At 37.4% G+C, this 25,641-nt stretch overlaps 1 protein-coding gene across 1 annotated transcript in view; it reads right to left on the reverse strand.

Annotated features, from left to right (window-relative positions):
• RGS7 (regulator of G-protein signaling 7) overlaps positions 1-24,262 on the reverse strand; it is an 83,122-nt gene extending 58,860 nt beyond the window's left edge. The window contains exons 1-2 of the mRNA XM_009864369.1: positions 24,154-24,262; positions 5,454-5,560 (exon numbers count right to left, since the gene is read on the reverse strand). Coding sequence (XP_009862671.1) covers positions 5,454-5,560; positions 24,154-24,262 — 216 coding nt within the window. The remainder of the gene's footprint in view (positions 1-5,453; positions 5,561-24,153) is intronic.
• Between the last annotated feature and the right edge of the window lie 1,379 nt (positions 24,263-25,641).

Consider the following 25,641-nt stretch of genomic DNA (forward strand, 5'->3'; position numbering starts at 1 on the left):
TTTGTGATCTAGAAGCTCTGCATAAGTGGAGATTTTCCCCAGGAGAAGTATGGATGTGGTATAACATGTCGTATTTCAACTCTAGCATTTTCAAAGAGAAGATTATAAAATATCAATGTTTTTCTCCTATGAAATGTAGAAAACATTAGGGAATTACCATACTTCAGAATTTTACTTTTCCTCAGAAGGAAATGTGAAGCAGTTCATCATGAACAAGTATTAAAGAGGGAACATTTGTCACTTTGCCATGACATCTCACTTGTAGCCTGGAGGAAGGTGGGTGGTAGAATTGTTTGGGATAAGTCAAGTACTGTTTATCAGCCTATGCAGAAACAATCCTGCCCGTTTTTAACAGTACATTTTTTAGACAATTTGTTTAACTGTATCTGTAATTTGAATAAGCAGTCAGTACAAGTCAGCAGCTAGATAAATATGACTTACCTAGCACTGCCCATGTGTTCGTAGAGCCATTTAAGCATTTGGAACAAAATAGGCTCTTACAAGGAACTTGATGCCGTTGACAGAAAACTGATTTTGCATACACAAAAAAAAAGCATACTAGATCTCTTTATTATAGACTAGTATCATTAGGTAAAATGAACCACAGGAATCCATAATTTTCCTGTTAATAAAGTCATATAAAAAAAATCCAGTAGTATAGCACTTATTCCACACTAAACACATTGGCAGCAGTGGCTGCTATGCATCGTGAGCAATCTTGTGATAGAACAAATAGGTCTGCTTTGTCCCTACCAGAACGTTAATCAATAATAATACCCAAGATAATGAAACAGCCACTTGTAAAAACCAGTGTTGCCCATCAGCATTTATAAAACATGATTAATTTCTATGCATTAAACTGCATTACTGAGGGAAATCATTAAGAATCTTTCAGCTACTTCTTGTTGATAGCATTAAGGAAAGAACTGTTGTTTCTGAAGCTGCTCAGCTCCATGGAATCTTTCAAAATCTAATTACTGGGATGGAGGAGGAATATTCAAATCACTCATAAGCCTTCCTTTGCATATTGCTGCTATTCTTCTTGTAGGCACCAGGGAGTCTTTATAAACAGCAGAAATCAAGTCTTTGCTAAAAAACAGTCATACACAATCTCAAGTGCTTTGCATGATGGATGGCAGAATTCATGGGCGTTTGGTTTTACATTCACTGAAGCTGACTCAAACAATGTCTTGGTGAAGGAAAAGCATAAGATCACTGGTCTAGTGCTCTCGAGCCCATGAAAGAATGCCAGGAAGTCGTGCTCCACAGTTAGCTCAGAATTATTTAAAAAGAGGTTGAGGAAGTTGGAGACAAAGATTTTTGGCTCTGCGCCTCTTCTTTTCTAACCTGGAAAGGAGAGCAGATGGGGAAAAGTGTGTCTGAGTAGGGAGTTAAAAAAGAAAAAACGGGACTGATAGGGCAGTTAGAAAGACACATGGATTTGAAAATATTTATCCTCTCTTTGAAACCTAAACAGAATGTGTATGTGCTGAGCCTGAGCTGAAGAGACAATGAATTAGTCCTTCCACCTTCAGCGCCAAATAAAATCTGCCAAATGCTAGATAAGATAACCTCCTTTTTTATTTCTAAAATCTGGCTTCCAATAAAATGCTTCCCTCAAGGCATAGAAAATGATCCAGCAAGGCTGCAGGGGGTGGCTGGAGAGCTGTGACGTTCAGCCACAGTTCCAGTACTCAGAATGGCCAGGACTGAGCCAAAAGGCAGCCAGCTGAGCAGCGCTGACTCTTGAGATGTGGGAAGCAATGTAATTCCACCTGAGACACAAGGATCTACAACAATTCACGCTCTACACTATTTTGCAGCAAAGATACTCCAAGATCCTTACAATGATTGCTATATAGTTTTACCCTCAATTTAAGCATGGGAAAAGAAGGCCAAAGAGGTTAAATGCATTTGTCAAGAAAGTGTTCCCAGTGGTAGAATAGGAGAAGACATCACAGGTGACATCATCTTGCCAAACCCCAGGAGTTTTGCTGCTATCTTCACCAGGCTCATGCTTTCACAAGAAACGGTTCCAATTTTCACACTTCTCCGCTATTTATGCCTTTTATCTTAAAAGTTACAAAACAGCAGCAGAACCTAAACTTCATCTCTGAAAACTAATGTATATTAAATCACGAATTAATCTCATCACAAAGTAGGAGTGCGATTATTGCTAGCCACAAGTATCCTAGGAGTTTGTTTAAAGACAAAAGATTAGGAAAAACTGTTTTTCACTATGAACATTGAGACAACTTAGTACGCATGGGCAACTTATAGAAAAAAATCAATACATCTTTCCCTGGAAGACTATTGTAGAAATTTAGCAGCTAAGAGGGAGGGTCAGGTATTCCTCACCCAAATAGACATATTATCACTTATGTGGACATGGATGAAAGGTCTTAGCAAGTAATTCCTGGTCCCAGGAAGATCTTCTTTCTTAAACACAACTTGCTTTTCCAATTTTGGTCCCTCATATCTATCTGCTCTCAGGTAGAGGAGAGTGGTTAGCAGGTATTCATCTCTTTCTTTGATCCCAGGCTTAAATTACCAGAAAAGGGCAATACAGCTGTTCAGGCTGGTTCAAAAAATACCACTATCCCTGAATTTTCTGCTTGGCCTTGTTGAGACTAATAAGAAATTTTGTCTCTGTGTAAGGCAATTAATATTTAGATCCATCCCATCTGAATTAAATTGTTATCACAGAAACTAACCTAATTACACCTGAGTAGGTCTAAGAATTATCTGGAATTATTTTTTATATATATCTGAGGTGACATTATTTTAAAAAGCAGATACAACAATGACTCTACAGTCCTCCTGATGGCAAAGGTAATAACCAAAAAAGTATAATTTTTCTATAAAAGGGCATTTGAACAAATGAAGTGCATTCTCCACTGCTTTTAGATATTGCTACACAACAGAAGATTGCTTAAAACAAACTGGAATTAATTTTACTATCAGGAGGCAATGTGTCACCCTTTGGAAAACAAAAAAATGAAGTGCATGGAGACCATCCTTGTAGCAAGCCTGGTTTTTGCAGGTCAAGTCTCTACTGCAGACAGAGATTTCTCTGCAGGGATGGCTTCTGAGCTTTTCAATGCTGGCAGGTGCATGGGTTTCTCTTTCTATTAAAATATCCAGAAGTTTGTGAAACCTGTCCTACACTCAGAGGTCCTATTTTCAAAACACCTGAACAACTACTCTAGTGAAAAATTCATGCATTTATAGCTAAACCTTCCTCCCCATTGAGTATGTGTTTTTGTCTTCCAATTTAATAGCTTCAGTAACCAATTTTATCTTAGCCTTCATTTGGTGAGGAATGTGAAATTGTAATGAGATAAGTTTTACTGTTATGACTCCAGTTAACAGGTATGACACCACTATGATTTTTTTCTCATGCTCTATATTAACAGCTAAAATTGTGTTGTTTTAACGTTGTTAAGGTAGGAATAGCAAACCAAAATGGACCACAGAGCAGCAAACAACCAAAATACTGCAGATATATACAGAGAAACACTTGAGGAAATTATGTGATTTCATATGCATATGTCAAATAAGTGCCAAATCCTTAACTTACTTAAATCAGCTGGTATTATTTTACAGTCTAACCCTCACTGAAGCTTCATGTCTAAACACATAAGCTGTAGACCTCTCTGAGGACAGCCTATGGCAGGGTAGCTGAAGTACTCTCAATCATTCACAGTGCAGCCAATCCTAATCTACACTTTTCTTCTGTCAAAATACCATGCTAGCAGAGGTTCTCATTTCCTGTATCTGAGAGAGAAGCAGGCCAGCAGCTGTGCAGAACTCAGTGATTATTACTCCTATAAATAAGTCCTATTCTCTGTAAAATGAAGTCCTCAGATATTTTGTCCTTTTGGCTGCTGCTTATGCAGGGACAAGCCAAGATCTGGAGCTTCAACCATGCTACAATTTCCTTTCGCTTTTCATTTACCCCATAACCATATCAGTGCTTTTGCCTGAGCAGTAAGCCCCCCCTCCCATCCATGTGTCATCCCTCTCCTCTTTATATTGAAGACTGAGGAGCATGAAGCACCATGAGGAGGAAACCTTTTACTTCAAATCCTCTCTCCAGGACCAAAGGTAACTGTGGATCTGGGGGAGGAGGTTTGGAGTGACTGCTCTTTGTAGTACCCATATACGCATGTAACTTACTATCCTGCTGATGCTGTATGACTCAGGATCTACATAGGAAAATAGGATAATATTTTATGTATGTATGCAATAATCGTTCCCTTTCTTGCCAGACTGTATTCTATTTAATGATACTTGTTCTAAGATTTTGGGTTAGCCCAAATATTATGAATCTTTCTCTTCCTTTATGTGGGTCTATGGAACTCAACCCAAAATATCGACGGAAGTCACATATGGCAATTAATCTAATACAATGCTTGTGACTATGATTGGTGTATTACAGTTTTCATTTTAAAAACCACAATCTCTATGGTATTTTATTCTTGATGGCTTCTTCTTTAAAGAATGTTTAAGACAAAGCTTAGACTTAAATAATTTGAAGACAGTAGATTTTTTTTCTCTCTGATATTATATTTATGTAATAGAACTAACAGAGCAGGATTACAGAAGCATGGTATTCATATAATCAGTTTCATAGTAATAATCGTATAATTTCAAAGCAACAAATATCTAGGGAAGATCTTGGAGTAGCTGTTATTGAAACCTAGCAGGAAGACCATCTAATAGGAAGAGCAATACAGAATACATCCACCATTGTCAAAGGTGGTACATGGCAAACAATGTTACTTCCTGCTCTAGAATACATAATCACATACTGTGAAATCTTATTTCTTTCAAGTTACAGGTATTTGCTCCACAACCATGTAGTTGAATATACATGTGTATGCATAGGTATGAATGTACACACGTATACATCCTTTCGGTTTGTTCTGAAGCATCTGTGTGTTTGTTGTACACAATGGGACCAACAGATCAGTGCAGAAACATGTCTATACTCGTTTGAAAAATACCTTCTTACTAATAAGGAAATCCTCACACAAGAAATAGAAATATGACCCTCCATTTTTTATCAGATTTCTGCTAGAGGCTTAATAAGTAAAATACCTCCTCTTTTCCAAATTAAGACTATGTTAGGAATGAGTCAATACAATCTAAATTATTTCCTTTACTATATTTCCAAAATACAATATTATTTCATGATACATACTTTCACACTTAGTATTATTACACTTTTTTCCAGCAATCAAAGTGGTCACTGTCATCTTAACACTTTGCTGTCTCAATTTCTAAATAAAATCCTTCTACATGTTTTTTTTTACTTTAAGGGGAATTTCCACCATTTACTAGATTACATAAGAGACAAAGTATGATCTAGATTTGCTATGAACCTTTGTTTAATGTCTTTAATATGAGCTTGTATTTGAACAAGTCAAGAACATGTTGAAAACACTTACCTGGAATCGATAAAAGGTGCCATCATCCTTTAGTGTTAGAACATGGTCTGAGATTGGAAAGAAATAACCATGTGCTGCCATCAGTGTTCCCAAATGTAGAGCTTCCACTGTTTGAAGAACAAAAGAAAGATAAATTTTAAAAACTAAATAACTTCTTCTCAGCAGTTTAGTTTTTGTGTTTACATTCACCTCATTTCCTGCAGATAACCACTTGATTCTCAGTCAAGGTTTCTGCCATCATAAAAGTGCTTTTTCTGTGTAATATAATGACGCAACCGAAAAACCCCTTTACTCTCCTTAACAAATGGCTATTAGATGTTCCATTTCTATGTTTCATCTGGAAGAATGGCATATGGAGATTAGGAACATCAAAAACTTCTAGGAAGTACATTAGTTAAGAGTAAAAAAGAAGCCTTAAAAAATTATTTTAAATATAAAATTTCCCAGGCAGAAAGTATAATGATTATATGTGTTCAGAATACAAATTCAAAAAATTGGAGGAACATAGACTAAAAGCAAGAAAGTACGGGGGTTTTAGGTAATAAGTGTACACATCTGCACACAGAAATGTTATCTACACTACTGATATTTCCCAGTCTTCACCCACTGTGTGTAAGAAAATGCAATATAAACGACGTTCTCAGTAACACCAAGATAGCCTCACTGAGAAGGCATAATTCAAATCACAGTCAATTGATATACAATGAGAGAAAACCCTGCAGCCAGAGACATCACATAAAAGATCTGAGAGAGACAAAGCTCATGGAGGTGTAACTCAAAACACAGTAGACTTCAGTCTCCTCTGTTCTTTACTGCTTTTTGTGGATTCATCAATTACCTGAAGTGAGGTTTCAGGTTGCAAGTTATAACAGCTAATGGAAAAGAAACATCTCAGGTGAAAGACAAAGACAGCTTCACAAGTCTGTTGTTTTTCAACAGAACACGAAATATTTTATATAAATTCAAAATGTTGCTGTGGGTGTAGTTTTGACTCTAAATGTGTATCCTACTACTGGGCTAAAAGCTCAGAAGCAGCTTAACATTCCATGGTTCACTCTTCTATCAAACTTTATTTAGCTGAGTGGGTGAAGTGAACCACATACGTACATAGATTGATTAGCAATCATTTTTGTGAGAAGTAGTACTGCCCAGCCATCTGCCATGCCATTCCAAAGAGAGCAATCCTGATGGATTAAATGCTAGTCACTTTTAATATACTTTGTTATACAAAAGAGTCAGACATTTTCAATGCTTTGGGACAACACAAACCTGGTGAAATCTAAAGAATGAAAAATATAACTCTTTGTTGAGTTTTCACTTTGTTTTCTTTTAAGCACAGTGCAGTTTTTTCCTTACTGTGATAACTATTGTATGCATTGATGATAGTTCTTAAACTGCAGGGTATAGTAAAATCAGTTGAACAAGTTGTTCTTTGCAGTAATATCTACAGGAGAGGAGTAAAAAGGATGGATGTTCTTTGTTTTCTTTGGAATAAGCACATTTCTGTGCTTTGAAACTGCTTAAAGCATACGTTTTGCATGATTAGTGTGGCTTCCTCTTTTCCTTATGCATCTCAGGCCTTCAGGTGATGTGGTCTCTATATTAACGTTTATTCTGATGACCATAAAACACCTTATACTATCATATCATTATAGATACAGTCTCACACATTTAAAGTGGTTTGTAATAATCTCTGAGGGACTGAAGAAAACTAATCAAGGAATGTGGCTTGGGGCACTTTGTGTCCTTATAATTGCTAAATTATGTGAGTGACAGTGAGAAACCTGAACATGCAAGGTTTTCACATACTTTTTGATACAAAAATGTCAAAAAACCCCAAACCCACCATTTCCATCAAACGACAAAGTGATTGTTATTCTGGGTTCTTTGTTTAATCTAAAATCCATACAGTACTGAAGAGCATTGCTCAGTCACACGGCTCTCTGGAAAAAGAATTAATGAGTCAGAACTTCACACGCACACATTCATTTTAAGTGTCGAAAGCCAAGACATTATCACTTACCCTCACCTCACTCCTGCTGTCATTTCATTGCCAGTGTGAACACAAGCTGCAAAGCATTAATTTTAACTTAAAGTAATAAAATACAACCTGCTTCTCACACTCACACAAAGCGTAGGAGAAACTCACTCTCTGGGCCTGACTGCAGCATTTAAAAGGGAAAGTAAAACAGCTAGAAAAGTTCAACACCCACATCACCATAAACCACCTCCTTTGTCCCACCTGAAGGACTGAACTCACAAAGGGAGCAGCACTCAGTGAGAGGCATTTCAGGAAGGGTGAAAGAGTCATTGAAGGAAGAGGCACTATTTAATAAAACATAATTAAAATGAGATTCGTGTTTGATTCCATGATACCCATCACAAACCAAATTATCTGTCTTACCACTGACAGTGGCTGCTGCTACCATCAGCACACCAGAGGTGTCAGTAGGAACATTGCTCAGCAGTTAAGGGGGAAAACATACCAGAGACGTGACACAAGCCCTCATCTGCCCAAGGGCTGGCAATGTTCACCCTTACAGTCTGAGCTAATCTATAACATAGGGTGTCACTCATACACTGTTGAAGTTTAAGGCTGGGCCAGCCACTAAACTTTGACAGATGCTCACTGTGATCCCTCCACCCTCCCACCAGGGGAAGATAACAGCAGAACCAGGGAGAGAGGCCTTAAGGTTGAATTAATTGCTTCAAGCAATTTAATGGAAAAAAAGAATAATACTAGCAGTTACAGTGAGAATATCAAACTATATACATACAAGAACGCAATTATGCTCAGATACAAGAAAATACCTTAATACAGGACCCACACTTTCCAGATGACAAGGTCCCACACAAGAAAAAAAACTTTCATACTGGACTAGGCAGCAGATGGGAATGCCCAAGAGTTCCAGTGATAGTCCAAAAGAAACAGAAAAGCAGCTGTGTCTCTCCCACCTGGGGTGGGAGGGAGAGGAAGAGAATCTGTTCCATTGAATGGTGCTCCTCTGCAGGGTGAAAACAGGAGACAGGCACAGCAGCACAGGGAAAGATGACAAAGAACCAATAGCAATCCTCCCAACACAGCAGGCAAAGAAGGGGCCCTTATATACCAAGCACCATGAGAAGGAACACTGTGATTGGTCCATTTGGGTTACATGACCCAAACCCTAAAAGTTAGTCCTTGAAAGAGAAGTTGCACCTCACTGCTAGTAATACATAAACCCTCCTCTTGAAAACTTTTAAAGTAGTCTGTTAAATTTTTATGTGATTTTTTCTCACTGGATTTCAGCAGATTCACACGCTAGCTGTTGCTACCTCCTACTAAAGCTTGGCTTTTATTCTCTTAGCAAAATTGTATCTTGAAAGAGAAACTCCTGAGAGGTCAAAATATAATGACTCGAGGTGAGTGCCATAGCTTTTGTGCTGGGAAAAAGAAAAAAAAGAAAGGAGTTGCAACTTGAGGTCTCACAGGGCACAAATGGGAAGTGAGGTATCGAGCACTGAGTAGTGCTGTAACTTCACCTCTGAAATATTTGTTTGATGTGTTCATTTTCCATACTGAAAACATGCAGCTACACAGGGTGAGAGAAATCCATCTAAGCTGCAAGCATCAGGTAGACGTAACTACCAGGGAAAACAGAATACAGCAAAATTTAGTCACTAGACAACAAGTGCATTAAGCATGTAGTGATGAAAAGTGGCCTCGATACGTTTAAAATTGCCTTTGGTTTCCCTGTTATCTCTGTCCTCAATTTTTTTCAGTACCTGCCAATATCACACCAGATATCAGGCCTTCCAGCAGTGGAATTAAGCTCTGTACTCACCAACCCAACATTTCTTCTAATTTCACTATTATTACTCTTGATTTTTCCTGGTTTCAGTTTCACAGATATCACTGACTTCGCGCTAATTTATTACTGATATCTCTTGTCTCTTTAAACCGAAATGAAAGAAGAGTGAAATCCAGACTCCTTTGAAGTATGGGTTTCCTGTTTCTCTCATGGGCACTTCCTCTGATATGGCAGCTTTTTAGTTTGAGCTTTGATTCACATGCTTCTTCAGGGCAAAATACAGAAAATCAAAACACGTATCTTGTTTTCCCTAATGACAGCCTGAACTTGTCTTCATAATATATTTCCTAACACTTCACTCATTTGCCCCTACAGCATGGAACTCCACCCTTTTGTGCAAATCTGCTAAATACAAAATAAGAAAAAAATTACAAAAAACCCCCACATTACTGCAAATATCATACTCTTGAAAATTTTCTCAGATGACATCTTGTTCCACAAGATCAAGCATCTGTAAAAGAGGCAAAGTATTGGACATAGGCTACTTCTACTCAGAATTAATATGCTTCTATTTCATGTATTCTTGTACACTGCTTGCCAGTTGCTGCTAGTATAGCAGATCCTCCTACTTTCTTTTGGGCCTGCAGATGTGTGATCAAATCATTTGGCTGCAAATGTTTGGTGGGGAACAATGTGGCACATTCTGCACGTCACACAGCACCCAAGAATTTCTGCAAGTGAGCGTCAGCCAGGCAATGTATTTCGCATCATGGTTCCCTCAGATCTGGTGCCTTGTATGACAGATGGCGTGTTTCCCTGGCCACAGTACGGCATCGCTGCTTCTCCCTTTCTCTACCACACTCAAGAAGACAAGGCACAACCAGCCAACTGCCAGCCCCGCCTCAATCAGCCATGTCTGGGTACGGTGGGCACAGGTGCAGTTCCAGGAGCACACTCCCAGCAGAGGATCACCAGGCACCGCCAGAGCCAAGTGTGTGTCTGGAGTGGGGTTTCAAAGGAGGAAACCTATGTTTAAAGGCTTGGCAGGATTCAGGGCATGTGAATAATTGGTGTGGTTTGATGTGGGTTGATGGATTTGTTGCCAGCAAACAGCAAAAGTGGGCACAGACTTTTTCAGTGCACAAAATATTGGTTCCTGAAGGAACTACAGAAGATAACATTGTTGAATGAGAGGGATGTCAGCTTATGTGGGGTTTTTGAAGTTGGGTGAGGGTAAGCAATAGGTAGCACTAAATAATCTTGCTATGATTACTGCTGGTTAAGAGAATCATGACACCTTTTTAGTCCCTAAGTCTGTTTTGATATCAATTGCTACTACATCAACCATTAATTTTGTATCATTGTCATGCATTTCTATCATAATGACAGAACACCCACTTATGACCAGGCAGTTCAGGTGATACAAAGAACATGCAGCAGCAGCAGCAGCTAGAAAAATAACTGCCTCTTTCACTGCGCTCAATACAGTAAAGAAGAATACAATCCTTTTTATAACCATTTTGATACCTCTAGCAAACTGGGAGCATAAAATGCTGAAAATAATATATTTCTTTCAATGGGGAGAATGTTGTGCTTTTGAAGTCCAGCATGTGTTAAAAGCTTTATAAGTAAATTGATGTCACTGAGACAAACATCAGGGAAAAATACTATCAAAGCTCGGGCAAGGAAACAACAAGGAGTGTGGAGGTAGCTTTCTGGAGAAAAACATAGAGTGCAATTCCTCATGTGATCAGATACAGTTATCTGGGATGCATATTTACAAAAAAAAATAAGGCAGCTATTGCAAACAGGATCACTTTTAGAGAGTTCTCTTAATCCATTATTTATAGTTCATTTATTTGACTGACAAGTAAAATATATTTCATGGTCTACATCAAAATGAAGGATGAAAGAGTAAACCTTACAGATATCACAGAAGTCCATTTTATGCCATCACATTTTCCTACTGTCATAACCTCACTTCCACTGCTTACTTCTCCCCATTGCACAGGATTTACATGGATAATTGTAGAGAACTGTCAGTTCAGCCAGATAAACTCTGCTATTAAAAATACAAATACTGACAGATACTAACTAGGAAAAATAGCTCAGTGAAAACCCTTTCAAAAGGGCTTTTTTTTTTCCACAAAAAGAGATCCCAGTGAATGACCTACTTCTTCTTTAGTGGTGGAATCTAAATGCAGAAGGAAGAAAGGGCGCTGACGACAACAAGAGCAGCAAAAACTATCAAAGGCTTTAAAATAAATTGATAAAATGAACAAAAGTGCCTAGATGGGTCAATATAATGGTCACTGTGTTTTAAAGGCAAGACAAATAATAAATTGCTGAACTGTAAGCCATAGTGGGCAACTTATCATTTAAATTACCCTCATGACCAAAAGAAAAAAAAAAAATTGGAAAATGTGCTCTCAGGTTCTAGAAAGACATCCAGGTGAAATTTAGGAAAAAAAAAGATGAATACAACAGATGCCCATGCAGACAACATAACAGGAACTATAATAAAGGGTAGAATGAATGCAAACAAAGATAAATGCAACAGAAAAGGAAGATTCAGCACTAATTCTGTTGGTGGATGCAATGTCTCACAATTCCTATGTGGAATTAGTGAGCAAAGAAGGTCATGAAAATCTGATTAACATACTATCTTGCATTCCCAGGGGACTCTTGGCATGATTCTCCCAAATGTTTTATAAAGGAGTTAAGCCAATCTGGGACAGAAAATCATGGGAAAAGCAATAGGTAAAGTGATGGGAATACAGGTCAGGCACAGTAGATAAGTTATCACACTGAACAGGGTAACAACCGTAGCTGTGTTTAGTAGATCCTGAACTGTTTAGCATCATGCTAAATTATCTACAGAATGGTGTTACTGATGATATAATAAAATTTGCTGAAAGTATATCATTACTAAGGTAAGTAAAAAGCAAGCTGTCAGGACATGTAGGAGTACTTAAGGGTATTGATAGCATTTTAGGAGGACATAACCAGGTGGGCAGAAGACGGCCGTGCAGTGAACATGGTTTTTCTGGATTTCAGTATAGCATTTGACACCGTCTCCCACAGGATTTTCACAGCAAAATTGAGGAAGTGTGGTCTGGATGATCGGGTAGTGAGGTGGATTATGAACTGGTTGAAGGGAAGCAATCAAAGAGTTGTGGTCAATGGGAGAGAGTCCAGTTGGTGGCCTCTATCTAGTGGAGTCCTACAAGGGTCGGTACTGGGGCCAGTGCTGTTCAACATATTCATCAATGACATGGATGAGGGATTAGAGAGCATTGTCAGGGAGTTTGCTGATGACACAAAACTGGGAGGAGTGGTTGACACACCAGAAGGTTATGCTGCCCTTCAGAGAGACCTAGACAGGCTAGAGGGCTGGGCAGGGAGAAATCTTACGAAATTCAGCAAGGGCAAGTGTAGAATTTTGCACCTGGGAAAAAATAACCCCATGTGCCAGTACAGGTTGGGGACTGACATGCTGGAGACCAGTGTAGGAGAAAGGGACCTGGGGGTTCTAGTGGACAGAAGGATGACCATGAGCCAGCAATGTGACCTCATGGCCAAGAAGGCCAATGGCATCCTGGGGAGTACTAGAAGAGAGGTGACTAGCAGGTTGAGAGAGGTCCTCCTCCCCCTCTACTCTGCCCTGGTGAGGCTGCACCTGAAATATTGTGTCCAGTTCTGGGCCCAGGAGCTGTGTCCATGAGCTGGGTCTCTTTAGCATGGACAAGAGGAGACTGAGGGGTGACCTCATTAATGTTTATTAATACAAAAAAGGTGTCGGGAGGACGGAGCCAGGCTCTCTTCAGCGATGTCCAGTGATAGGGCAAGGGGCAATGTCTGCAAGCTGGAGCGTAGAAGGTTCCACAAAAATATTAGGAATAACTTCTTTCCTGTGAGGGTGACAGAGCACTGGAACAGGCTGCCCAGGGAGGTTGTGGAGTCTCCTACTCTGGAGACATTCAAAACCCGTCTGGACGCGTTCCTGTGTGACTGACTCCAGGTGATCCTGGTTTGGCAAAGGGGTTGGACTAGATGATTTTTCGAGGTCTCTTCCAACCCCTAACATTCTGTGATTCTGTGATATTGATTCACTAGACAATACAGCAGCAGATGGAACTTTGACAAATGCCGAACATTTTAAATATACTCTCTGCTCAAGTTTACATGCCCAGGAAGTGGCTGCAAGTTATCTGCTGCTGTCCAAACAAAACTAGAGTCACTATATATGATTCTGTGAAAATGCCTACTCAAGTTTCAAACAGAATAAAATTATTAGGAAATAAATAGAAAACAAACAGAAGACATTGGTAATACACCCACATTATAAAATTGAAGCAGGGTCCTGGTCATTTCATCTCAAACTGTATATATATATATATACATAGTTTGAAATGAGATTTATAGAGAGCGAGATATATATAGATATATAGATATATAGAGAGATTTATAGATATAGATATAGATATACACACACAAGAAAAACACAGGAAGAAGGATAAGGACTGTAAGAGATCTACAAAAGCTTCCATAAAACAAGAGAGGTCACAAATCAGAAAGTAGACCATGGAGGACAGCCATTATACCAGTCTATAAAATCATGACTAGCCAAGAGAAAGTGAATGAATAATTTTCTACTTTTCAGAACCCAAGAACTGGGAGTCAACCAATGTGATTGTCAGGAAGACCCTTCAAAACAAAAAAACAAAAAATAAATCTATGATACTTGAAACACCTGTGTTACATACTGCCAAGTGTAAGAGCAATGGAAAAAAGGTCATTCAGGAACTATTATACAATCCCCTGCAGTTCAGGTGATTCCCCAAGGTTCAGATGGTCAGGAGCTGGACATAGTTTTGGCATGTAAGAAAATCTTCTAAATGTACTGTGCAGAAACTTAAATATACCTTGGCATTTCTAATTTATTCTCTGTCAGCCATTATTACTACAGTAAATGTTATTGTGGATAGTTGAATTACTTCTGATCTATTTCTTGTAAGTATGTTTTCATCTGCTTCAGAAGTTCAGAAAATATATATGCAAGAGTTAATTATCATGATTTTTAAATCCCTGGGAATTCGTGGTTGAAAGTCACTAGATAGTTGTCCATACATTTAATTTAATTAGGCAGTTATAGTGATGTTCACTATTACTTAAGTTAATGTCAGGTTTAGCTGTGAAACTGTAAATCCCCTTCCCTTATTTCTTCAAACTAGTCTACTTGAAAATATCCTCAATTTAGGTAATAAGTACATGAAGCTACCCCAAGAAATAAGTTTTTACTTATGTTATAAAGAAAAAAAATAAACAATTTATTATTTCTCTGAAGGACCTTGGCAAAAAATTTTTTTTACTTATCCAACAGTTACTATGATATAGTAATTGCTTATTAGATTTTTGCATTATTTGTGCTAGTGATTATATTTGTAGATGTAAAAAAATTCAAAATTTAAAGATGAAAATACCCTGCATTTATAGTTGTTTGTAACCTAATAAGTTTAAGAGTGATTATCTAAGTTTATCTAAGGTATTATCTGAAACAGACAGTAATTAAGAAGCAGACAGTAATTAAGGGGAGGGGAGGGGAGGGGAGGGGAGGAACTAAAAAGAGGGAAGGGAATACTGCAAAATGAGAAAGCGCCTAGGAAATAATCTGCCCAAGATGAAATTGCAAGCTATGTCATTTGTGTAGTAAACTAGAGCACCCAGCAGTTCAATTAATCTTGAACTGTCACTATACTCCTGTGTGGACAGCAGTATTTCTGTACACGTGCTATGGAAAAACAGAAACCTCTCTTAAGGACAATTAGTAACAAAATCAAGACAAGGCCTTACATGAAACTTCCAGTCATCAAATATTATGTACAAAATGTAAATATCAAAATAGTTTTGTTTACTTGACTATAAACAGCTTCAGCAGCTGTTGGCAAGATGAAATAGGATTTTAACTACTTTTATTCAATTAAGTTATCCAGATTTAAAATCTCACTTTCACCTACTTGCACTTTCCATAACTCTATAATGCAATTCTCTGGGAAACGAGGAAGCAGAAAGCCAATGAAGTATCCAGAAATTTACCTGCTTTTAATTAATTATACCAGTATGAATTGGGAATTAGTAAATGTTCTTCCTCTTAAACCTCCAGAACTTGGTATGATCCCAGAGGTTAAGAAGAAGACTGTCAAACAGTAAGAAAAGCTCAGAAATTCCTAGTAACTCTAGTAAAATGAGATCAAATACTTTATAAGGAAGGTCATTATAATTTAATTTATGCAATTACTGAGTGTTATTTCCAACGTTTATCAGTGTTGTCTCTAAAAGAGCATACATTTTCTATGATTCTTCAGTTGTACTTTTGTCCTTAACTATGTCAATCAATATATGTTTTATTGTTATTAACAACGACAGTATCATAACAGTCTCTAACTATGCTGAATAATCAAAAAAGTGGCAGCTACTAGCATGGAGAGTTATAATGCAAGCAGACAAGACGAGGAATGGATAATGTTCTTGAATCAGCAGGATTTGGTATCCAAAGCCAGTTATTTTGAAAATCTGACACATCTGCAGGAAGTTAATATTAGCCTTACATACATTTGCCTTATGCTGACATATTTGTTCCATATGCTTAGTGATGGCATCAAGGAAAAGACATTGGTAAAACACCTGGAAGGAGTTTAGAAACACTAGTTCCTTAGAATAAGAATGTGGAGAATTTTCAGTGAAAACTAAAGGAACAAATTTTGCTGAATTTGGGATTTGATTCTAAAAACTGATTGTTAAGCTTTCCTAAATTTATAAATCATTGGGGAGAAATCAATATCAGTTTTGAATAGTTTGAATTGCATATAGCTTTATGATGAAGCTGTGTGCTTCAAGGTAAATTTATGGGCAAAGATTTCAACTGTTTAATTTAAATTTCTTATTGCTTAACTTTTTCTGTGACTGGAAGGATGAAATACATTCCTTCAACTGATGCAACAGAGCATCTAATGTTCTTTCCAGTGAAATTAGTTGAAACTGTGCTTACTGGATATGGTAACAGTTTTAGCATTAACTTTTTATCCAAGTAGGTTTCTTCCAACTTACTTTTCTAACAGTATTTTATGTTCTATTCACTACTACTATCAGACTCTTCACTCAAGACTCTCACAGTGAAATAAAGCCCATACTGCCCACTGACTTTTAAAGAAAATGGTGACTATTGGTTTGCTTCAGTTTTTAAAATTTAATGTAGTATCAGACACTTGATAAACTTGCTCTTGGATTTTAGCCTGAGTTATAACTTAAAGACCATGTTACATCTAATCCTATTCAAAAAGAAGTCTATCAAATCTTGTTTCTCTTGGAGTTAGGGAGAAAACCTCCAACCTTCTGCAAGGTTGGAAATTCACCTTTAGTAATTAAAACAAAGGAGGAAGTACTGGGTATCATGGGAAGGCATTACACTTACTCCTGAAAATAATTCTGTAAAGACTTTAAAGGCATGACTTATTTCTTATTAAAAATAAATAGCCATAGCGACATCACCATGGAATCAAGGATAGTATTAAGAAAAATGAAATGTGAAAACTCAGTTGAAGGTTTGTTTTTAACCAAAAGTAAACAAACATCAACAGAGTTCTGTTTTATATAGAAAATGTGTATGATGCACAAGTTACAGTCAGATCACAGAATCTTAAATGGTTCAGGTTGGAAGGGATCTTAGTTCCAGTCCTGCTGCCAGGGATACTTTCCACTAGATCGGGTTGCTCAAAGCCTAATTAGAACCACAAGAGATGTATTTTGAATTAGTATGCTATGAACAAGAGCAAACATGTTGGTCATAGAATGTTACAGAACATGTATATTTTGTCATACCAGTATCAGTAATATAATTTTATTCTTACTGTTATACAGTAAATTATGTTAGAAGACTGCAAGTTCCATGCTTTCGATCTTTTTCCATTACTCCAATATGGACATTCATTTATAGATTAAACAGACACAATTCATTAATACTTCACAGATAATTCAAACATTTATAGAATTAATGATAAATAGGACTAGGTATGTAGACTAAACCTATTTTGTACCTGGCTAATATTTTATTAGTACTCACTTAATACACACTGTTTATTAAGTATTCACTGAACAAACAATGAAAGATATTATCTTAAGATATCTGAATAATAAAGGCATATTCAGAGTATACAGTGTTGTGTTATACATAAATTCTGCTATCTAAAAGCATGGTGTATTAATTACCAGGATGAGAAACCATAAGCTATTTCATATAGTATCTTGTAAAATAATGCCACATTGAGGCAACCGGAGGAAGAATTTTATTTAGACATGCTTAGCTGTTTGTAACAGGTTGTGATAGTTTGACCTATCTGCTTACATAAAGGAAGTGATTTGTTGCTAATACCATGAACTCTTTGCATCTCTACCAGTCACAAACTCAATTTCTTCCCTGCAAGTGTAAAAAACTTTAATTTTTAATGAGTTGCCACAGTACTAAACATATCAGAAAAAATGACTGCTCCTTGAAAAGAAACTGGAAATGAGCACTGATGTAGCCTACCACCTACCTATAAAGCTAGAAAATAAAGTGACCAATCTAGGAACATGTTAATTACCTTCAAGAGTTACTGCATGGAAATCATAGAATCATAGAATGGTTTGGGCTGGAAGGGACCTTAAATCTCACTAGTTCCAACCCCCCTGCCATGGCAGTACACCTCTGTTCACCATTTCCAAAATTTATCCAAAGGCTTTGGGCAAATAAAGCAACTTCTGCATATAAACATTTACCATTGCAGTCCTGAGACCACAGCACTGGCTTGAAGCCCACTGATTGCCACGCATGGGTAAGTGCCAGCCACACCACACATAACTAAATGAAATCTGACCTGTACATTTTTGTTTTGCTTGAGTATCACAACATTAAGACTATTAGTACTAAAGCAGTGTCTGTAAATTTTGACATTTTCTATTCCCAGGCAGGATGTGAGTTTTACTACCTTTCTGTTCATCTGAAATTAAAGTATTTATTCAATTTAAATGTTACAGAACCTGACAAGCTGAAATCAAATTCACTCAGTCGAAGAAAGTCAGAAAGCTATTTACACTAGACTTGACGAAGTTTCATGAGGTTTGCCTTGTCAAACAAAATGTGCCCAAGTTTCTGTTAGACCCATGACAAAGTGAGTGTCTCAGCATTCCTGAGTTTCTAGTGTGGGGGTTATGGTATGTGTGCAGGCAGCCTAAATTACATTTATCAGCTAGTTTGCTGGGATTTTTTTTTGTTAAGCTGATAAATGGGATGCATTCTACTCTTGCTTTTCTTACTATTTCCACAATTTTGATTATTTCCAATTGACTATTTCCAATTTTGATCAATGCAAAGACTACAAACATAAGCATGACCTTTCCATTTCCTTCTTCTTCTCTTTTCATAAGAGGTCCTTTTGTCCGTCAGCAGACTCTGGAAGAACCACCCTTCACTTGCAGCTGTCTGGCACTGTCTCCCAAATGGCAGTTGTTTAGAACATCTCATCTGGCTCCTGGTTTTTGGTTGGGCAAAGGGGCAGAAATAACTTAGAGTTGACCAATTTTTCAAGTGCTCTATCATAAACTCAAATAAAAATCCTAGTATTTTTCCTCTAACTCTTTAGAGCAAAACTGTGTATTATCAAGGGTCGTCATTAATAGAGCAGCTGCTGGAGAGATTTTACTACAAAGCAAAGGAGGGAAAGATAGAGGAAACACAAAGAGATGTTGTGCTACCAAGTCCTCCCTTTTTATTGCATCGGATCAGTGACCACAGTTTACATGGCTGCTGGTGAGCACCTAGTCACAAATCAACTGCATCGGTTAAGTGAAAAGTATCAAGACCTGAAGTTAAAAAAATCACAGGAGGGTGTCTATGTCAAGGTACATCTTGTTTTATAACTTACAGACTTTGATTTAGTTATATATATTTGACTTTAGTGTAATTCCTGATGTCCAAGAGCAGTATCAAACTCTTTCAGGCTGCCAAAATGAGCCAGAGCAAGGCAGTCTGAATGCAAAGACTGTGCATTCTGAAGCTGTCTGAGGTGCTGTGGCTCTGCCAGAGTAACCACCCAATAATGAAGTGCCTTCAGCCAAATTCAGTTGGCTTTGCAGATACAAGTAAATTAAATAACAATACTTGGGAGTAAAGGTCAACGAACAAGGGGATGATGGCTAAACATGTTATCAACTCTTAAAGGCTCTTTCTGAGCCACCTAGACAGAAATTTTTCATGGGCTAACTTAGCGATAAAGTGCATGTTCATGAATAGCACACGCTTCATTAGGAAAAAACTTGAAAACTACAACTAGTTTTTTCTCCTTAAAGAGACAACAGCATGATTTACTATTAGCATGGTGGGATGGTAGGGAATAGAGAAATCAAGCGTCTGCCCAAAGGGCATCAAAGAAATGAGTGCAAGAACTAAGTACAGAATTAAGTCTCTTGGCAGTTTCAGATGACACCTTTAAATCAGCTCATCTACCATTTTGGTTCTACTTTTTCCCCTAAGGTTTAAAAGGACTTCCGTTTCTAGTGTGGTCAGTACATTTCCTGGCACTAATTATCACTTTAAGAAAGAAAAACACAATGTAGAATAACAGAGTAGGTTTTCCACATGAAGAGTAATTGGCACCATCAGTGAAGAGTCAGCACTTACTCTGTAATGGTCAGTTCAACAAACACATTTCTAAGTGCCAAACCACAAGCCCTTACAATTCTGTAAACTCAGTTAATTGCTTCTTTTCGGGTTGAGATCAGGCTTATTTCTATGACTGAATTAAAATTCCACATTAAAAATAACTTAGATAATTTATGTTCCTTAAAAATTTACAGATGAGTTGTAGGCTGGAAACACAAATATTTTTTAAATGCATATTGAAAAGCTGACAAAATAACAGCAATTGTACATTGCACACTGCTATTCTGGGCACAAGCTCTACTCTTCTCCACTGAAAAAACTTCAAATCTGGTATAAATTAGCAGAATCCACCCATCATCTCCAGTTTATTTTCTTGATGGAGATTTACTGCAGTAAGCCAAAATCTTTCAAATCTTCCACAGAAAATTAATTTCCATTTATGAAAAATGTGCAGAGGTTTTTTTGATTGGCAATTTATACTTGTAGCTATTTTTTAATTGCAATTGCTGTTTCCAGACAATAGGTTTACACTTATTAAAACAGCAAAAGCAAATGTTGCTGCCAGATCTTCTCCTGCCTTTTGTTCTCCCACTATCCATAAAGCAGCCCTCTTCACTCCGACTTATATGGTATTGAAGTTGTATTGTAATTGCACTACAAAATATTTGTTTTGTTTTGTTTTAATGTATGGTAGTGCCACTTCCTTCTTAGTAGTTCTCTGATTTACTGAAGAACAAGTCAACTGAAGGAGTTTGGTGTTTTCACCCTGGAAGAATGGAAGGCTCAGGAAGAAGTTCATGACATTTTTCCAGCACTTAAAGGGCAGCTACAAAGAAGACAGTCTCTCTTCACAAGGAGCCACACAAAGAAGACAAGGGGCAATGGGTACAAGCGCATGGAGAGAGGTTTCATCTTGATATAAGAAAGAATTTCTTTACAGTGAGGACAATATTTCACTGGAACAATCTCCCCAGAGGCATGGTGGAGTACCCATCACTGGAGGTGTTCAAGTTACGACTGGACAGGGTGCTAGGTGATCTCATTAAGGCTTCCTTTTCCATGAAAGGTTGGACCAGACAGTCTTTCAAGGTCCCTCCTAACCTGAGCTGTTCTATGATTCTGCAAATCTAGATGTCTGCTTACTCCATAAAAAAAAAATTGCATGCCTTGCTCACACAAGCAGTTCACAAAACTTGTGGATAAGGTTTGCAAATAGTCCTTAATTCTTTCTGGACAGAGTAGAATACACTCTTAAAATATGTAAACCAAGGTTTAATTTATGTTGCTCTTACAAGTATGTCGCTGATATCAAAATTAGATGGAGATGTTATCTTTCAGTGCAAACACAGGCATTATTTATTTCTGCATCACAAAATTGCATAGCTTCACAAGAGCTTTGTAACAGGACCCTACAGGGGACTTTTAAAACACGGCCACAGTAAAACCCTGACTCATTGGTGAAAATAGACAGAAAATACCGGAAATCCAAGTCATGATGACAACAGTTCACAGAAATTTAGGGCTTTTCTACAGAAAATTCTAGATTGTCTTGTTTAGAACTGGAACAGGGAGTCACACACTGAAAAGATTTTACAAAACAGAATACTTTCAGAACTTTTCTCATATGAATAGCTCTTGCTCACCATCTGCCATGTTCACTGCTATCTGGCAATTCTGAGAACTACCCAAAGGCAGCATTAAGGGCAACTGGCTTTCTGAGGATTTGCGTCCAGCGAGCTCCAGATAGCGGACTTTGGACTGGGACCGACATGCATAAGACATTTTTGTCATTGTGGATAGGTTTCTCCAGCCATAGAATCTGAGTGGATAAAACTCAGTTTAAATTAAATTACTGGGGTAATTTACTTTGGTCACATAGTTAAGGAGTTTGTGTGTTTGTTTAATTTTAATTGGATATCAACATAGCATAGCGAATAGATGCACGAATGTTTGCCTTAAACATTTCTTTGCACAGTACAAACCACCAGCTTGGTACAGAACAGACCAACAGCAAAAATGAGACCAGTTTCTGGTCCTGTGTAGCAAACAGATAAGTGCCAAATGGAATATGGGAGAGGGGTCTGATAAGGCTAAGCAGGAAAGAGATGTCTCAAAGAGCCTTGGCACCAAATATACATGAGGGAAGGAGTCTTGTGAAGGCAGGACGGCCTTGCCTCGATGCTTATCTCCCATGGATAGCTGACAGGCAATCGCATATGGTAATGATTGAAAATAATGAAGTGCCTTGCTCCCCTACCTCACATATTGCACGTCTGCATGTAAAAAAGTGTGTATAAATCGAGATGGGAAAAAGCGAAAAGGCAGAAGCATGGAAACAGAGATGAAGACAACAAGAGGAAAGAAGAAAGAAGATGACGAGCAGGAGGAGAAGTAATGAAGAAGGAAAGATGATGGTAACCTCAAACTCTTGTTGGCAGGACCAACGCAGGAACCCAGACTGGTGATCTGTGTATCTCTCTCTCTTTCTCTTTCCCCTTTCCCACTAAGCAATGTGAGGCCCATCATACTGCTTGCTTAGTTTATACTTCGTTTCTTTATCATAATCATTGAGTATAATACTGCTTGTTATGATTTGTTATGTGTCTAGTTCTTTTTCCTTGTTATCAGTAAGTTTCTGTAGTTTGTTGTACACCTAGTCTTGTGCTGATTATCATTAAGTCATGTTGTATTGCTTGCCCTAACGTGTCTTGTAACTTAACCAATTATCATAAGTCTGATCTATACATTGTGAGAAATCAATAAATGTTTGTGTATGGACCTTAAGACTTGTCTCACTGCTGTCCACACCGTTGGGGAATTACAAATCTAAGTCACCAGACCTCCCCTCCTGGGTGGGACATGACACATAGGAAACCATGATTTCCATTTAGTTTAAGGTTTCTTATATTCTAAATTTAATAGTAACAAGATAATCTGAATGACAGCCTGTCCCAGTATTGCAGTTCTGGTTTGACAAATAAAGGTTAAGCTTTCATATCAAATAATCATAGAATAGTAATATTTTAAACTCTGATAAATATAGATAGCTAAGTGTTTTGTAGCTCCCAACTGAGAAATACAGTATCAAACACTACAAGTCTCTTGCAACCTCCACTTTAGATTCAGGAAGCAAACAACACATTCTGTGTAAAGTTACATAAAACTGGATGAAATTAGTGATATCTTTCAAGTAACATATTGATAAGTTGTGAACTGGCTACTTCCAAATTTTGAATTATGTATTTATAATAGTTTCTCATTACTCAAGTCACAATTTTAAACACAGTGATTTTGCTTTTTGCTGGAATTCCACAATGATCATTCTTTCATGTCTAGTATGACAGAAGACCACATTTTTTAATTTAAAAACAAACCAAAACCAAAACAAAACTACCATAAATTCCATTCCCAAATCTGAAATGTGGAGAGGAAAAGTAAGTATTTTTTATCATGTTTTAAAGAAGGAAAATTATCCTTCACCTATCCAAGAGACAATAGAAACTTCCACAGAATATTTTATTTCTGCCATTCAGCATTTTCCACTAGAAATCATTTATTTCCAGAAAATCTCAGATCATGCATTAAGATTCCTTTAAATTAGGGAAATAAATATTAGATATGAACCACACTTTATTTGCTGCTGGCAGTACAAGAAACTTGTAGCAGAGCTTGGAGTCAAAGCTTTACTTCCGTGTTCCAACCTAGCTGATCAAGCAATGAATTGTTGTTCTTCACTGCAGTGATTTTATTTACAGTTCACTTTCCATATAAGATGCTATAAAAGTGTCCAAAACTAAGAATAGAAATGCAGCTCTCAGTAGCAGTACAAGAGCATATTTTATTATCTCTATTTATTTTTATATACTGAAAAAATCTGTTAAGAGAACAGCACGTGTTTAGCAAACTAGTTAGCATGACACTGAGTAAATTCCTCACGGAGTAGAACTTAAACTCATATTCTATTAATTAAAGCAGCTATTATTTTCATTCTTGGCCGCCCTCTTGTTTCCTGGTATCTACTCCAATAAAATGGATAGCCAAAATCCTCAGCTGCTTAGTAAAGGTTTCTAAGGTTTGATGTTATCTGTTTAGCTATTAAAATTACAGTGGTCAAATGCTGCCTGACCACGCCCACCAGAACAGAAGACAAAATCAGGTCCAACCATTTAAAAAGACGAACTAGAATTTTCAGACATGAGAAAAGATAAATTACCTGGGTCTTCTATAGATAAGTTCTTCGTTAACCACTGAACGATGTCTGAGCCTAGGAACAAAACAACAAGCATTTTTAGATTAGTGAGTTTTCTCTCCCACTTCTTCATTTCCACAGGCCAATTAATATTGTTCTACTATGTAAGAGATCTTTATTTTTTGCTCAGTTTGTCTAAGAAAATTTATTTATTATTATTTTTATTAATTTTTTTTAGGTCTTTTTTGTTGTGGGCTTTTTTTTTTTAGTTTGCATTTAGCGAAGAAACATACAACTCCTTTCTTTAGGCCAAGATTCATAAAATGTAATAGAAGTGCATTAATGGTACGATAATAGCCTGCATTTCAAAAATCACATTACTGCAAAATTTACGTAGAAAACATATGCATTAACTTTTTCCCACCTTCCAAATTTCTTTACAAACGAAGCCTAGAAAATGTTAATGCAACACACATTGTGATTACGCAATATATGGGATATATGCTGCAGGCCACGATGAAGGTTTAAAAACCTCCTTTGGACTAATACATGGCATTATGAGCTCCTCTTAGGAGCTGCAGTCTGTGTTCAACTTTGCCTTCCAGTTTTATCCTTAGCCATCACCTCTGCTGCAGTGACTTTCAACGCATTCTGCTGGCTAGCAGCAAAACCATACTGAGTTGTATTATCAATGTTTCAAACTCTGCCTTGTGGCTGAGCTCCTGACAGAATTAGTTCTTCCCCCTGGTGCTAAAGCTCTTTCTTTACCGCTCCAGTCTCTCTTCTGTATCCTGTCTTTTCCTGCCTGCCCATTTATTTCTTTTTATTTTCCCACCCTTATTTTAAGGCCCCTTGTTATTGCTCGCCTCTTAACAACTTTGACATGGGATTCCCTGCTGTTTTTTGCATCGAGTGTCCTTTCAATCCCACCTTCTAACTCCTAAACCCCTTTGCTCCTCTTGGCCATGTGCTTCCTATTGCACTTTGCACTCTACGTGCCAAGTCTCACGCTAAAGTCCGTCGTACTTTCCATACTGAAAGCTGCAGCTGGATTTCACCCACTGCGAGCATGAATCACAAAATAAACTATGAAGCAGTTCCCCATATGAAAAGACAAACACAGTAATGATTTAAGCAACCAAATCTGCTCAAAGGGAAAATATACTGGAACACTGAGGCAGGGGCGCACGGGGAGTTATGTGCATGTTCTCCAAGTTTCATGGTCACTGCATCATGCCTCCAGTTCAGATGAGTAATGTAATAGAGAAATATCTCACATAATACTTCCTTGCAGAACCAATATTCAAGTTGCTCATCTATTTCTCAGGAGACATATAAACCTAATTATTTTATAAACCTTAAATTTAAAAAATAAAAGAAAAATCCACACGGTCTACAAAAATATAAACCAAATCAAAACAATAAAATTTTCATGACTAGAGAATTTAGTTAGCCCTAAATATTTTCCTCAATTAGAAAAACAACATGATATTTTTGAGAATTAATTCTTAA

Source organism: Apaloderma vittatum, unplaced genomic scaffold (assembly GCF_000703405.1).
Source record: "Apaloderma vittatum isolate BGI_N311 unplaced genomic scaffold, ASM70340v1 scaffold922, whole genome shotgun sequence".
NCBI lineage: Eukaryota > Metazoa > Chordata > Aves > Trogoniformes > Trogonidae > Apaloderma > Apaloderma vittatum.